General features: G+C 46.6%; 1 protein-coding gene across 1 annotated transcript in view; it reads right to left on the minus strand.

Annotated features, from left to right (window-relative positions):
* The window catches only part of LOC119973445 (reelin-like), a 415,628-nt gene that overhangs the window by 217,438 nt on the left and 184,557 nt on the right, over nt 1-13,633 (minus strand). Inside the window, 2 exon segments of the mRNA XM_038811578.1 lie at nt 9,147-9,387; nt 9,842-9,938. Of these exon segments, the coding sequence (XP_038667506.1) occupies nt 9,147-9,387; nt 9,842-9,938 (338 nt within the window).

A 13,633-nucleotide genomic window follows, 5' to 3' on the forward strand; every position in this document is an offset into this window, starting at 1 on the left:
ATAGAGCAAAGCAATAATTCTTTATGATAAAGAAAGAAATATGAGACAAAATGAGTGAGAAAATGGAGATGACAAAATTGAACTAAACAAAATTTGAAATAAATCAATGTTGGATAATAAATAAAGATGTAAATACAAATGATTGAATATCCTTTCTGATTTTTATTAAAATTGCTGCTGGGTGAATGGGTTAGAGACAATGGGCAGGTTTTGTTAGGCCGACGTGGGATTTGCTTGCCGGCTGGAGAACTGTGGCAGTTCCACGAGGGAGAGCCAATGGAATGAAGTGCTCTTCAGGCACTTTAGTGGCCGACAATTCAGGCCCCAGGCTGTGGAAGTCTTGCCTGCTGAAAGCTGCTGGGCAAGTTGGGACCAGCATCTATTCATTGCCACAAACGTCAATGGGAGCGGGAGAAGGACTGATGTCAACTGGCGGCTCTGCAGCCACCAGAGGCCCAAGATCATTATGGGTCTGCAGGTCAAAGGTGAGCGAGGATGGGATAGGGCTTGTGGGTGGGAGTGACGGGAAATGGGGGGGGTGATGGGAAGGTCAGAGGCAAGGGCAGGGTATGCCTTTCTGCCTCACCCCTTCCCGATGCCGGGTCCCTGACAATGAAGAACCCCTACATGCCCCCCACAGCAGGCTACTGATAAACCCAACAAGAAAAGCCGTGGAGCTTCTATTCAGTCCCTGAGCCACCACTACATTGCGGTGGGCTCAGGGCTAATGAGTGTCAATTGGCTCATTAATGAACCTAATTGACATTCTTCCATTGGCGGCAAGGAAACACATATCAACTCCTCCACTTATTTGGGAGAGGTTTTTCGACCTTCGGGAGAATGGTGTGGGGCCTCTACTATGCTTAAGTGGGCCAGGCAACCATACTTCCCACAGTGATGGGCTGCACTATATCAGTGGTTAGTATTGTTGCTTCACAGCGCCAGGGTAACAGGTTTGATTCCCGGCTTGGGTCACTGTTCAGAGTCTACACGTTCTCCCCGTGTCTGCGTGGATTTCCTCCGGGTGCTCCGGTTTCTTCCCACAAGTCCCGAAAGATGTGCTGTTAGGTGAATTGGACATTCTGAATTCTCCTTCAGTGTATCCAAACAGGCGCTGGAGAGTGGCGACTCGGGGCTTTTCACAGTAACTTCATTGCAGTGTTATTGTAAGCCTACTTGTGACACTAAAGATTATTATCCTGCCCTATGGATAAGGACTTAAAAGAAACTACTGCCAGAAGTCAGGGCAGGTGGGCACTTGGGATTTACAACTAGTGACATACTGGGGGTGATTGAACGGCCTCGTTGCATCCAACTCGATGACGTATCGAGGCTGTTAAATCTCGCAAGCGACATCTCGCGAGGTTTGCGACAATCGAAATGCATCCTGAGATCTTGTGAGAAGTCACAATCCGGATCTCAGCCTCACTGGGCGAGATCCAACTTTACATTTAGGTGAGCAATTAGGCTCATTTAAGTATCTCGGTGCCTGATTCTCTCCAGGCCCAGGAACAAAAACATGGACCAGATCTGATGGCACCGGGGGAATCTCCCAGGCTAACAGCGGCCCCGGGGTGGTCAGGGGCTGGACAGCCTGGCACTCCCGCTGGCACCAGGGCACCGTGGCATTGCCCTGGTGCCAGGCTGCCCTTGCCAGGGTTCAGATTCAGGGGTGCCTTGCCCTTAAGGGGTGTGGTAAGGGGGCGGGGGAGCTCAAGGCCCCTCCAAACGGTTAGTTTGAGGGTCTGGAGGCTGCAGTGGGGAGTGCGAGGGCGGATGAGAGATCGGGATAGCAGTTGAAAATGGAACCCTGATCTCTTCCTGCACTGCCGAGCTGAACTCAGTGCAGGAAGTGAGATAAATTCGGGCCTGGCAGGGCGTTCCTCACCGAGGCCAAAAATAAACATAGTTCCCTTTGATAGTGGTGTTGTTCTCAGCGATGCAGATGCCAAGAAACACCCCGCTATTCGCACCCAAAACGGGACTCTGTATTCTGGGTGTTAAATCAGGCCCCTGGTCTCTGAATGTCCAGCAGCTCTTAGCGGATCGGACTTTCACTGCCCTGGGGCCTCAATTACAGGGAAGGCCCATCATTGTCCACCTAAAAGCCCGAAGAGCACTTGGTTCCATTGGCCCTCCATCACGGAACTGACACAGATTCCCTGCCGGTTCTCCAACCAACAGGCGACAGACCCCCTTCAGCATAACAAAATCTGGCCTTAGTCTCTCACTCACTCGACCGGGAACAACTTTAATGAAAATCAGCATGGATAGTCTATCATTTGTATTTAGATCTTTTTGCTGATTACCCAACATTGATTTATTTCAAATTTTGCTGAATTCATTTTTGTGGTTTCCAATTTTCTTGAGTCGTCAAAGGAAGTCTGCTGAGGTCCGTGGTTTAGGTTGGACATGCCCGTACCCTCCCTCCCTCCCTCCTTCACACCTTGGGTTTCAAATCATCCTGCGAGGGTGAAAAACTGCACAGATAGCTATTCAATAGAAGTAGGAGGCCTTCATTAAATAAATGATGCCTTGCATCAACATGTAGACTCTGATAGATTAAAGATATTAACTAGTCGCACCATGGCTTCTCAATATCGCATCTACATTCCTATCGAAGATTGAATCTCTCCGAGTCAGCAGGGAGTGGGAATGGATTTGAACTTTGCCCTCACATTTTCCTTTAATTAAATATCTGTATCACTGTGGGCTTAATTAAAACAAACAAGCTTGAATGTGACACCAAGCAAGGCTTTTGTTTCACTGTTTTCTGTGCTGATGCCAATCCTGGACACCGACCCATGCCTCTACTTTTTATAACCAGAGTCAGCTCCAAACCACCTTTAGGAAGATGTTGTATCGGTAAAATGTAGTTCCCTATGTGATGCCTCATCAAGTTGATTTGTCACAATCTTAATGCTGATGACTCTGTGTTCATACTTTGATTGAACGGAATATAGCAATTACCTTTTTTAATAAGCGGTTTCCAACTACATGAGGATGATACGCCAGTTAAGTTACAGGAAATAAAGACTCCACTCTCTGGAGCTTGTCTGAAATGCTAACAAACCTAATTAACTATGTCTGATTTGTTATTTTTTTTATTCCCCAACCAGTTACAAATCCCAGCTGGCAGATCTAATTTCTCAGCTTCCCTGTTTAGCTAACACAGATTCAGTAGGATTTCGCTTTCAGGGCAACGAATGGGCAGTTTGGTCACTTGTACACCTGGCAAAGTGCCGCTGCTGCACCTTTATAGCAAGCTGGTAAATGACAGGAATACAGCTCGATAGATTATGGGTGGTGACTAACAGGCCACCACTAAGGTATGATCACGAAGGGGGCGGGGGGCATGGTGGAGTACAGAGTCCCTGGTCTACAGTGCAGAGTTTATTTTGTGTGACTTTAGGTGCATTCTCCTGTAAACTCCCCCCCACAAAATGTATCTTGGCTCCATCACTGGTGCAAATAGAAACATAGGCGGATTTACAAAGCTGACCCATCAAGTCCACGCCAGCTGAAAAAGAATTTATCCCATTTTCCAACTCTTGGTTTGTAGTCTAGTTTGTTACAACACTAAATGCACACCCAAGAATTTTTTCTAATGCAATGGGGATTTCTGCATTTACCACACTTTTGGGTAGTGAGTTCTACATTCCATGCAGCCTCTGCATGAAACATTTCTTCTCAACTCCACTTTAATCGTTCTACCTATTACTTTAAATCTATGCGCCCGAGTCATCGACCTCTTTACGGATGGAAATTGGTCCTTCCAAATTCTGATTCATTCTACCAGACCCTTCATAATTTTGTACACCTCAAATGAATCCACCCTCAGTTTCTTCTTTTGGAAAGAAAATAAACCCAGCCTATTAAATTCTTCTTATAGTTTAAAATTCTCCATTCCTGATAACATCTTTCTAAATATCTCCTGTACTGTCTCCAGTGTGATCACATTTTACCTGTAATGCGGTGACCACAACTCGGTGCAGAACTATACACAGTACGCAAGCTCCGCTCTAGCTTGATCTAGCATTTCCTCCCTGCCTTTCTACTCTAGGCCTCAGCATCTCCCTTTCACGGGCAGGATGCCTTATCCAATTGCAAAATATCCCAAGCTCGTCCAAGCAGCTTTGAATGACTGGGTCAGGTAGGCCTGGGCACGATGTCTGTGTAACTGATGCAGCAAACAGTTGGAAGAGTACAAAGGAATTCGCAAGTTTTTAAAATTTCTCTAACAGTCACCTGTCACTATTTTGCAAGGTAAAATTTCTTAAAAGATATTGGGCTGGATTCTCCGTTCTGGAGACCAAGTGCTGACACCAGCGTAGAATGTGTCGACTTTGACACCAGGAAATTTGGCGCCGCCCCCTCACCGACGGTGGTGAGAGACCAGCACTGGCACCGAGTGAAAGTCCCGCAGATCGTGCCACAAACGGCCACAGAATGGCCGTGTGCCGGGCTGCGCATGCGTACAGCTGATGACCTTCACCGGTCGCGCCGTATAACATGGTGCTGGCCGTGTGCAAAACCTAACCGGCGAACCGGGACACCACAGCCCATTCCCTGGCCGCACCCTGGCCACCTCACACCTGTCCCCTAGCCCTAGCAGAAGCCCCCCCCCCCCTTCCCGGCCAGCAGCACGGATCCCGGTCAAGTGTGGCAGCACTGGACACAGTCCACAGCCGGCACACTAGCTGAGACGGCACACTGTCCCGCGCTGTGGGGAACTCGGCCCATCGGAGGCCGAACATGGCCAGCCGATGATGTGCCAACGACACGTGGCGCGTGTCACAATGATGCCATTTTGGAGGGGTGAAGCATGGCGGACCGGCGTCAAACCGGCGTCGGCCCCGATTTCAGCCTCGGAATCCATTCTCCGCCCGATCACCGATCGCGATTTTGGCGTCGGGCTACAGAGAAACCCGCCCATTATTTATGAAAGTAACGATTAGCTCCCCCCTTGATGGAAAATGAATTTGGTGTCTGAAAAACTAAGTATTTAATTCTTCTACATGTATGTGCTATTCAACTAAATCCATATTACACCTTCAAATCTATTCTTATGGTCTGATAACCTGAACTAATATAATGATGTTCAGAGTGATGAGATAGGATTGGTGCATTGGTTATAATTCAAGCATTTTAAGATTATTCTAAATTCTTTTTGATGCTGATAAGGGTATAAATGTTCCTGGGGTTGGTCTTGGAATATAAATCTGGTGCCTTTCTTGTATGTTTTAATTTTGAGGAATATTTTGTTCAGTAACTGGAAAACAGATTTTTTTTCTGTGTTCACACCTTAAATTTTTTAAATTTCTTCTTGCAGTTGTCTTTCCCTCATCTCTCCTGAAGGATCTCACTTGCCGCTGGATCACAGGGCCAAATGTATCAGAATAACCGCTGCACTGTCCAAACAGCATATGAGAGCCTGAACACATTGTGCCAACAGCCACTCCAACCATAGCAGTCATCACAGCAGAGCCTGATATAAGTACATCAGGAAGTGCTGGAAAAACTCAACATGGCTGGCAACATCTGCGGAAAGAGAAACAGGGCGAACATTTTGAATTCCATTACTCTTCTTCGGAAATCGGGGGCGAAATTCTCCGACCCCCCCCGCAGGGTCGGAGAATCGCCTGGGGCCGCCGAAAATCCCGCCCCCGCCGTGGCAGAAATTCTCCACCATCATGGAATTGGCGGGGGTGGGAAACACCACCCGCTGATCGGCGAGCCCCCTGCGGCGATTCTCCGGCCCGCGATGGGCCGAAGTCCCGCCGCTGGGAGGCCTCTCCCTACCCGTGGTTTGAATCACCTCTGGTGGCGGCGGGATCGGCGTCGCGAGCGGGCCCCCGGGGTCCAGGGGGGACGCGGGGCGATCGGACCCCGGGGGCTGCCCCCACGGTGGCCAGGCCCGCGATCGGGACCCACCGATCGGCGGGCGGGCCAGTGCCGCGGGGGCACTCTTTTTCTTCCGCCGCCGCCATGGCCTCCACCATGGTGGAGCCGGAAGAGAATCCCCCAGCATGCATGCGCCGCTGGTGACGTCAGCGGCAGTTGACGCACCGGCGCATGTGCGAACCGGTGAAGGCCTTTCGGCCAGCCCCGGTGGCGGGCGTCAAAGGCCGCACGAGCCGGTTTGGGCACCAGTCGGTGTGGTGCCAACCGCTCTGGCATGGGCCTAGCCCCTCAATGTGAGGGCTTGGCCCCTAAAGGTGCGGAGAATTCCGCACCTTTGGGGAGGCTCGACGCCGGAGTGGTTGGCGCCACTCTGCTACGCCGGGACCCCCCGCCCCGCCGGGTAGGTGAGAATCCCGCCCGTTCTGGAGGAGTCATACGGGACTCGAACGTCAACACTGTTTCTTTCCCAGATGCTGCAAGTTCTGCTGAGTTTTTCCAGCATTTCTGTTTTTATTTCACATCTTCGGCATCCGCAGTATTGGCTCTTGCCACAGCGGAGCCGAGTTCAGTCAGCACCAGATGCTCACACATTCACTCCCTGCTGGTGGTCACTGGGTACCGATTAAAAGCAGTGATGCTGACTAATTTTTTCCCTTTTCCTAATCAGGGATTGAAGCAGCCAGTTCCAGCATTCCTATTACTGCCCAGAGCCTATTTTTAATCTCTTCATAACCAAATATGAATCCAGTTCTTATTTATAATCATTAAATCAATTGAACATTAAATACTTTTGATTGCATTGTATCAAATTGCTGGACAATTTGTTCTGTGCTGTACTGTTCTATGTTCTAATGCTATTTGAAGCGGATAACAGTGCGCTTAGTAACCATTCATTATTGATACTAATATTATTCATCACAATATAAAGTGTAATGGAATAATCAATTATTAATAGTAATAATAATCTTTATTGTCACAAGTAGGCTTACATTAACACTGCAATGAAGTTACTGTGAAAAGCCCCTAGTCGCCACATTCCGGCGCCTGTTCGGGTACACAGAGGGAGAATTCAGAATGTCCAAATTACCTAATAGCACGTCTTTCGGGAATTGTGGGAGGAAACCGGAGCACCCGGAGGAAACCCACGCAGACACGGGGACAACGTGCAGACTCCGCACAGACAGTGACCCAAGCCGGGAATCGAACCTGGGACCTTGGAGCTGTGAAGCAACAGTGCTAACCACTGTGCTACCATAGTATTCCTATATGCATTAAATATATGGATTTAACTTTAAAACTGAATTTAACTTTAAAACTGTGGTGCAATTTAATGGTTTTGTAGTGCCTGACTTGATGACGTGACAAGTTGAATCTTGCAAGAGGCGTCTCTCAAGATTCGCGACACTCAAAATGCCTGAGAGATTGAATGAGATCTTAAGAGACTTCACTACCTGGATAGCGCCCAGTGAAGGCGAGGTCCAGATATCATTTAAATATGTCTGTGCCGTACTCTCCCGGGGCCCAGGGACTAAGTCTCACATGGGAGGTCTCACCATGGTGCCATTTAGCACTGGTCCACACAGACATGGACCAGGTGTAAAGGCTCCTGGAGGCTCTCCCTGGCCCTGGGCTCTGGGCAGGGTGGTAACTTCACACTCCTGCTGACACTCAGGCACCTTGGCAGAGCCAGGGTGCCCAAGTGGCACTGCCAGGCTGGCAGGGGCACTACAAGGGTGTCAGGCTGGCAGCACCAAGGTGCCCAGGTGTCAGGTTGCCCATGCCAGGGGTCAGGAAGGGGGGGGGGGGTGCCTTGCCCTTAGGAGGTGGGGTGAGGGGGACGCTCGAGGACTACCTAAGTTGGGCGCAGTGGGGAGATCTGAATGGCCACAGTTGGGTGGCTGAAGGGGGTCGAAAGATCGGGGCAGCATTTAAAAATGGCACCCCAATCAGTGAATGCTCTACCTGCACTGGCGAGCTGAGCTCGTCTGTGCAGGAAACGAAGTTAAGTGGGGCCTCAGCAGGGCATTCCTCGCTAAGGCCAAAACAAAGCAAAGTCCTCTCAAATAACAGTGTCGTAGTGGCGGGAAACACACAGCTAAACACACCTAAAATGGAATTCTGTTCAATTCTGCACTACAAAACCAATCGCGCCACGTTAGTATTCAGATTTAAACAAAATGAAAAACAGAATTCTGTGATTTTAAACAATTTGGAAGTTTTAAAGAATCTTGCTTTCAGTCACTCCGTGTTCCATTCATAAGTGACGTGCAGAGTGATTTTTAGTCTTCCTGGTCAGTGGGGAAAGAGGGAGGATGTGGTTAAAATAGAATGGTCCCATTTCCATGTTCTATCCCCACCCCTTTGCAGCTTTAGCACGATACCAACTCCCCATTTATCCTGGCAAACCCTGAAAGAATTCATACCTGTTTCAATATGAGATCACCTCTCATTCTTCTAAACGGCAGAGAATATGGACCCATTCAAATGTATTTCCCACATTAACCAATGTCAACACATGGTGACAGATAATAAGCAAAATACCTAGGGAGTAGGAACCACAAGGCCTGTTTCCTAATGGAAACATGTTGTTGAGATTGAGCTAAAACAATTCCCATTTCAAGGTTGTCCCATTACATACAAATCTAAATGACCTGACCTCCATGTCCTAAGAATGTTTCCTGTCACATTTATTGTCACACAGCTAGATGCACATCACAGACCAATATCAAAATAAATTCCTGATTTTTCCCCCTAAGGCTTCACTGTTGCTATGATATTTATCGACAGCTGGGCCTCACACTTTGTTAGGATTACTGCTGTTGGATTGCGGGCACTGGGTTTGGGAGATGGCAGATTGCAAATGGCTGGTGACAGATGGAGAGGAATCTGCCCTCAACACCTTCATTTCAGAACGAGTGAACATCATAAATTTCCCAAATTAAGAAGATGTCATTCAGCCCAGCCAGACGGAAGGACATATTTGATAGCCAGACGGACCAAGGCATAATTGCAATACAAATTCTGTATAAAATGGCACTAAATGTCATTTGTAAGCACATATAAATTAATGTGCCTCCCAACAGCGAAGACTTTTAATGACTATCATATTTTGACAGATTAGTCACTGGGTACGACTGCTCCACAGAGGTATAAAGCTTATCAATTAGAATTAAGAGACAGCAACTAGATGAGTATGTACAAAACAGCAAATTATTAAGTTAAGGGAATTAATTGGAGCAAACCTTTACTGTGGCCCCAGGGAAAAAAAGCCAGTGGCCTGTGTCGATTGGGTCTAGGTTATCTTCCAGAAGCGTCTGTTTGTGGGCAGCATTGATGATCAGTATGTTATCCAGGGCCCAACAGGCCTCATACACATCGCTTTCATGGAGATATTCTTGCTTCCATTTAAATTTGATATTTTCACCTTTGGCATCTTGGGGAAGATAGATTATGTGGATGACAGTGCTGGTGTTCGATGGAGCCCTGTTATTTAAAAAAACACAAGTCATTCATCTTTTTGGTGATTTAATTCATTTTGCTACTCTACCTTATACCTTTGCAATTTACCTACCATCTCATATTCTCTTCACATAGATAAAGGATGATTACATATCCTCAACTATTGTTATTAATCTATTGAAGGTGCCAATCAAGCAAACCAGCATTTCCCTCCCTTACTTTCATCTCTTGCTTGTGTGCAGTATTCCATTTAGCAGCAATTAAAGTTACAAAGAACTTCCCCAACTGAGGAAGGTCAGTATAGGATCGAATTCATAACCTTCTGACCAATGCTCACATGTTTAACCTCTGCAAGGGCGCCCGTATTGCACAATTTTGAAACCAAGGTATGGAAACTGGAGACTGGAGTGCAGTGGTGATGACATCTGTCTCCCCTCAATTTTCCAGTTCCTTACCATTAATGTTCTTTTCTACAAACCTAATTTTCTCCAGAACAGTCCAATCGGTTGAGGTGTTCTTGCTGTAGGAAACAACAATACCAGGATCGGTATAGCTATAGCGACATGTACCAGACCCTGTAAGACAGATCAGAGAGAGGGGAGGAAAAAGGCATCAGGAAAGAATTTGACATAGGCATCAGCAACCATGGCAGTGACCTTCCACCTCCCCCATGTTAGTCTTTAGCCTTTCATGCGTTTGATTTATGATGAAATTATTGGCTCATTTGTGGTTAAATGTAAATATGGAATTTTGTATGATTTATGTGACATGGATGATATATAGATGATAAATCACAATCCTGGAAAGTAATCTGTCACTTTTCCCAAGAGGGAGGACTGAATAAATTTGTAGAAATATTAGGAGTTGGTAATGCAAAGGGGTTCACCTGCTACAAAAGCGTTTATTGCTGCTTTAACAGCTTGGACACACATGTAGCTTTGCCATATCTATGAGGCGTAGTAAACAATACATAGTCAGGACAGAAACCTGTTTTTTGGTGCATGAATGGGTAGAAAACCATAAGATACATCTCTCACCCTGGGCAGCACCACTGAGCACTTACTGCTGCTATGTTCAGGCCCGCTGCAAACAAGACACATACATTGTACAAAGAACAATTTAAAAATAAATAAATTTAAGGGGTGATTTAGCATGGCCTATCCCCCTACCCTGCACATCTTTTGGGTTGTGGGAGTGAGACCCACACAGACAGAATTTTCAACCTTATCAGGAGGATCTTTCATGCCATGCAACAATCCCCAACAAAATGGACAAGCAGAATATCCCATTTCTGTCTTTGGGTGAGGTATCAAGTGTGGTCCAGGGTGATTCACCTTCTGATTCTCTCTTCAACTCTGTAAGGAACCACCAGGCCTGGACCTGCTGTCTCTTCACAGTACCACAATCTCGATCCCCTGCAAACGCCACAATATATTTCTCTCTCGGTGTCTATTTTGTCCCAAAAGTCTCTCAGCCGTCGTCACTGGGCCTCTGCCTCCTCATGCCCAAGTCAGGAGGGTATCCTGGCCAGAGTTGGCGAGGTTTCCACAGCCACTCTTAAACGTTCCTCTTCTACCATCTTTTAGTACAAAGTGCAACTCAAGCAAGGACAGTTAGATGCTGCCTCCTTCTTCCACCCCCTCACTCAGCTCACCTTAACTGAGCAGTTTTCTTTCATGCACTGCTCCACTTAACTCACTAGCTGGGAACTGATGGCAATTGTGTATCAGTAAGCCGCCTGCCCATATGAACATGGACAGAGGAGACTAGAGTAATCCACTGAGAATTTTTTATCAACACACTGTGCTGGTTTTTTAAAACCAGTCTCATTTTAAACAAGGTACGACTGATGCTTGCTGTTAAACTTTCAGCAGGTACAAATATTTTTAAAACACTCGAACAAAAGATATTCTGCTCAGTGATTTAATCCAGCAAGGAGGATTTTTCTCTGATAAACTTGCTTGATAGATCGATGGCACCATATTGAGTGATGGTGTCTTGAAGGTCTAATTAAACACACACTCACCACAGCTTCCTGGCAGGAACTGATTTCTGTGTGAATGATCTAACCTTTTGTTTCAACAATCACTTTGGAACTACAATGCTGTTTTGTTTTGTTTTTCAAAAACTACTCCTTTGACAAATCTTCTGCTCTCTCTAAATAAGGTTCCAGAGAGCAAGATGTTTTTGCAGTGCAATGATGGTTCAGAACAGTGTTTCTCAAACTTTTTTTCTGGGGACCCATTTTTACCAATCGGCCAACCTTCGGGACCCAACCCAGCCGACCTTTGTAACCCATGCCAGCCGACCTTTGTAACCCATGCCAGCCGACCTTTGTAACCCATGCCAGCCGACCTTTGTAACCCATGCCAGCCGACCTTTGCGGCTCACGCTGGCTGACCTTCCTGGCCCACACCGGCTGACCTGCACGACCCACCATTTTCTCTTACCTTGTTTGTTGCTGACAGAAGTAGAGGAAACGGTTTTGGGTCCCTTTGGCCAAAATGGCCCCTTTGTCCCTTTGGTTCCTTTGGCCCCCCGAACTTGTAAAAAAAAAGGCTGCGACCGTGTAAAGAAAATGTGGCCGCACTGCGCATGCATGCCCTATCATCGGTGCGCATGTGTATAGCTTTGCGCATGCGCACCGATGATCGGGCACGAGTGCGCAGTGCAGACAAATTCTTTTTATATGTTCCTGGCCATCTTGAAGGACGCTCGCAGCTGGCATAGTTAAAAGCTGGCTGCTGCGGCTGTTGCGCGCGGATTTGCGCAATCGGGAGCGCCGCGACAGATGGCTCCGGAACCCTCCCAACGCATGCCCGCGACCCACCCGCGGGTTGCGTCCCCGTGTTTGTCAATGCCTGGTTTAGAACCTTCTAAAACATAATCCAAAAAATTCTGAACTTGGGTCCAGTAACCACATCAAAAATACCAGATTATCTTTTGTACTGTATTCTACAACATTCACATTTCCCTTTCATTAATGGTATGAGCAGATAATGGAGCAGCTAGGTAAGACTCTGCTTGCTCAGATCTCTTACTTTGGTTGCACTTCACTGTCTAGTTGAGGGTCTGCCATTTGAAGGTGAACATGAACGATATTTCAGTTTTAAGCATGAAATTCCTATATGATTTCTAAGTCCAGAGTTCTATTTCACCATGTGCAGTGATGCACATCGACAGGAACAGAATGGTTCTTTCAGTTAACAAGGGGGCAAGTAGCAAGTACTTTAATTGATATTCATCGGCTCTTGATCTCAAGTGCCAGAAGGGACCGATGAGTAATGGGTACATTACATCCCCAAAGGACATAGTGGTTGTCCCTTCGACCTCTCTAGGATAGCTGGCTTCTTGTAGCTGGCTGAAGAGGGACAAATCGAAGAGGGAGAAATCACTGACCACCATTTTAACCAGTGAATGATGCAGGGCAGCATCAGAGCTGAAGGAGAAAGAAGGGGCTAACTTTTAATTTTAGGGTCCAGATCCCACTGTTAGGAAGAAGTGCAGGTCGGGAACCCGCGCATGCCCATGTCAAGACCCAGAGGCCGTTATTTGAGGAGGCAGCCAGGATGTTGGGTGGACAGGGAAATAGCAGACCCACAGCTTGCAGGCCCGCAGGCCTGTCGCCCCTCTGCAGTCAATTCAAAATTTAGCCCGAGGAAATGGAGCAAGTTTAAAAATGTCAAATTTTGAAAAATCAACAGAAAAGGTTAACCAATTTTGTACAAACCTTCCAAGGAGACTGGATTGAATATATTTGGTGAATTGCCCTGGTGATAAAACCAATCAGCAGAAGAAGAACACTCCATCGCTAAACAGAAAAAGTAACATTTCTTTTATTGCCACAGGCCTCCTGCCTGAAGGCAATTTACAGGTCGATTTGTAAACCTAAAAAGGAGCATTCAGCAGTGGAAGGGTTAAATACCTTACTGAAGAGACATTCTGTATATGGCATGACCTTAATTTTATGCATGGGATATATTTAAAATAATTGCATTTAAAACTATAGCTCATTAGAAATTAGCAGTCGGAGTAAGGGACCAGGTCCAAATTCCATTTACTTTTTCAAAAAGATCTGGAGCCTGGGCTGTCCCACTGTCTGCTCATCAGGAAAAGAAAGTGACACAGTTAAATAGAATTTTATTCAATTTCCCCTCAATTAATCTCTATTACTACATGAAATGTTGCTATTCAAATGCTTTATTTGGACACTGTCGCTAAATGCCACAAAAAAATTAAAGGATCCTATATTAATTCAATTGTATATGTA

Source organism: Scyliorhinus canicula, chromosome 11, assembly GCF_902713615.1.
Source record: "Scyliorhinus canicula chromosome 11, sScyCan1.1, whole genome shotgun sequence".
In the NCBI taxonomy this organism is placed as follows: Eukaryota; Metazoa; Chordata; class Chondrichthyes; order Carcharhiniformes; family Scyliorhinidae; genus Scyliorhinus; species Scyliorhinus canicula.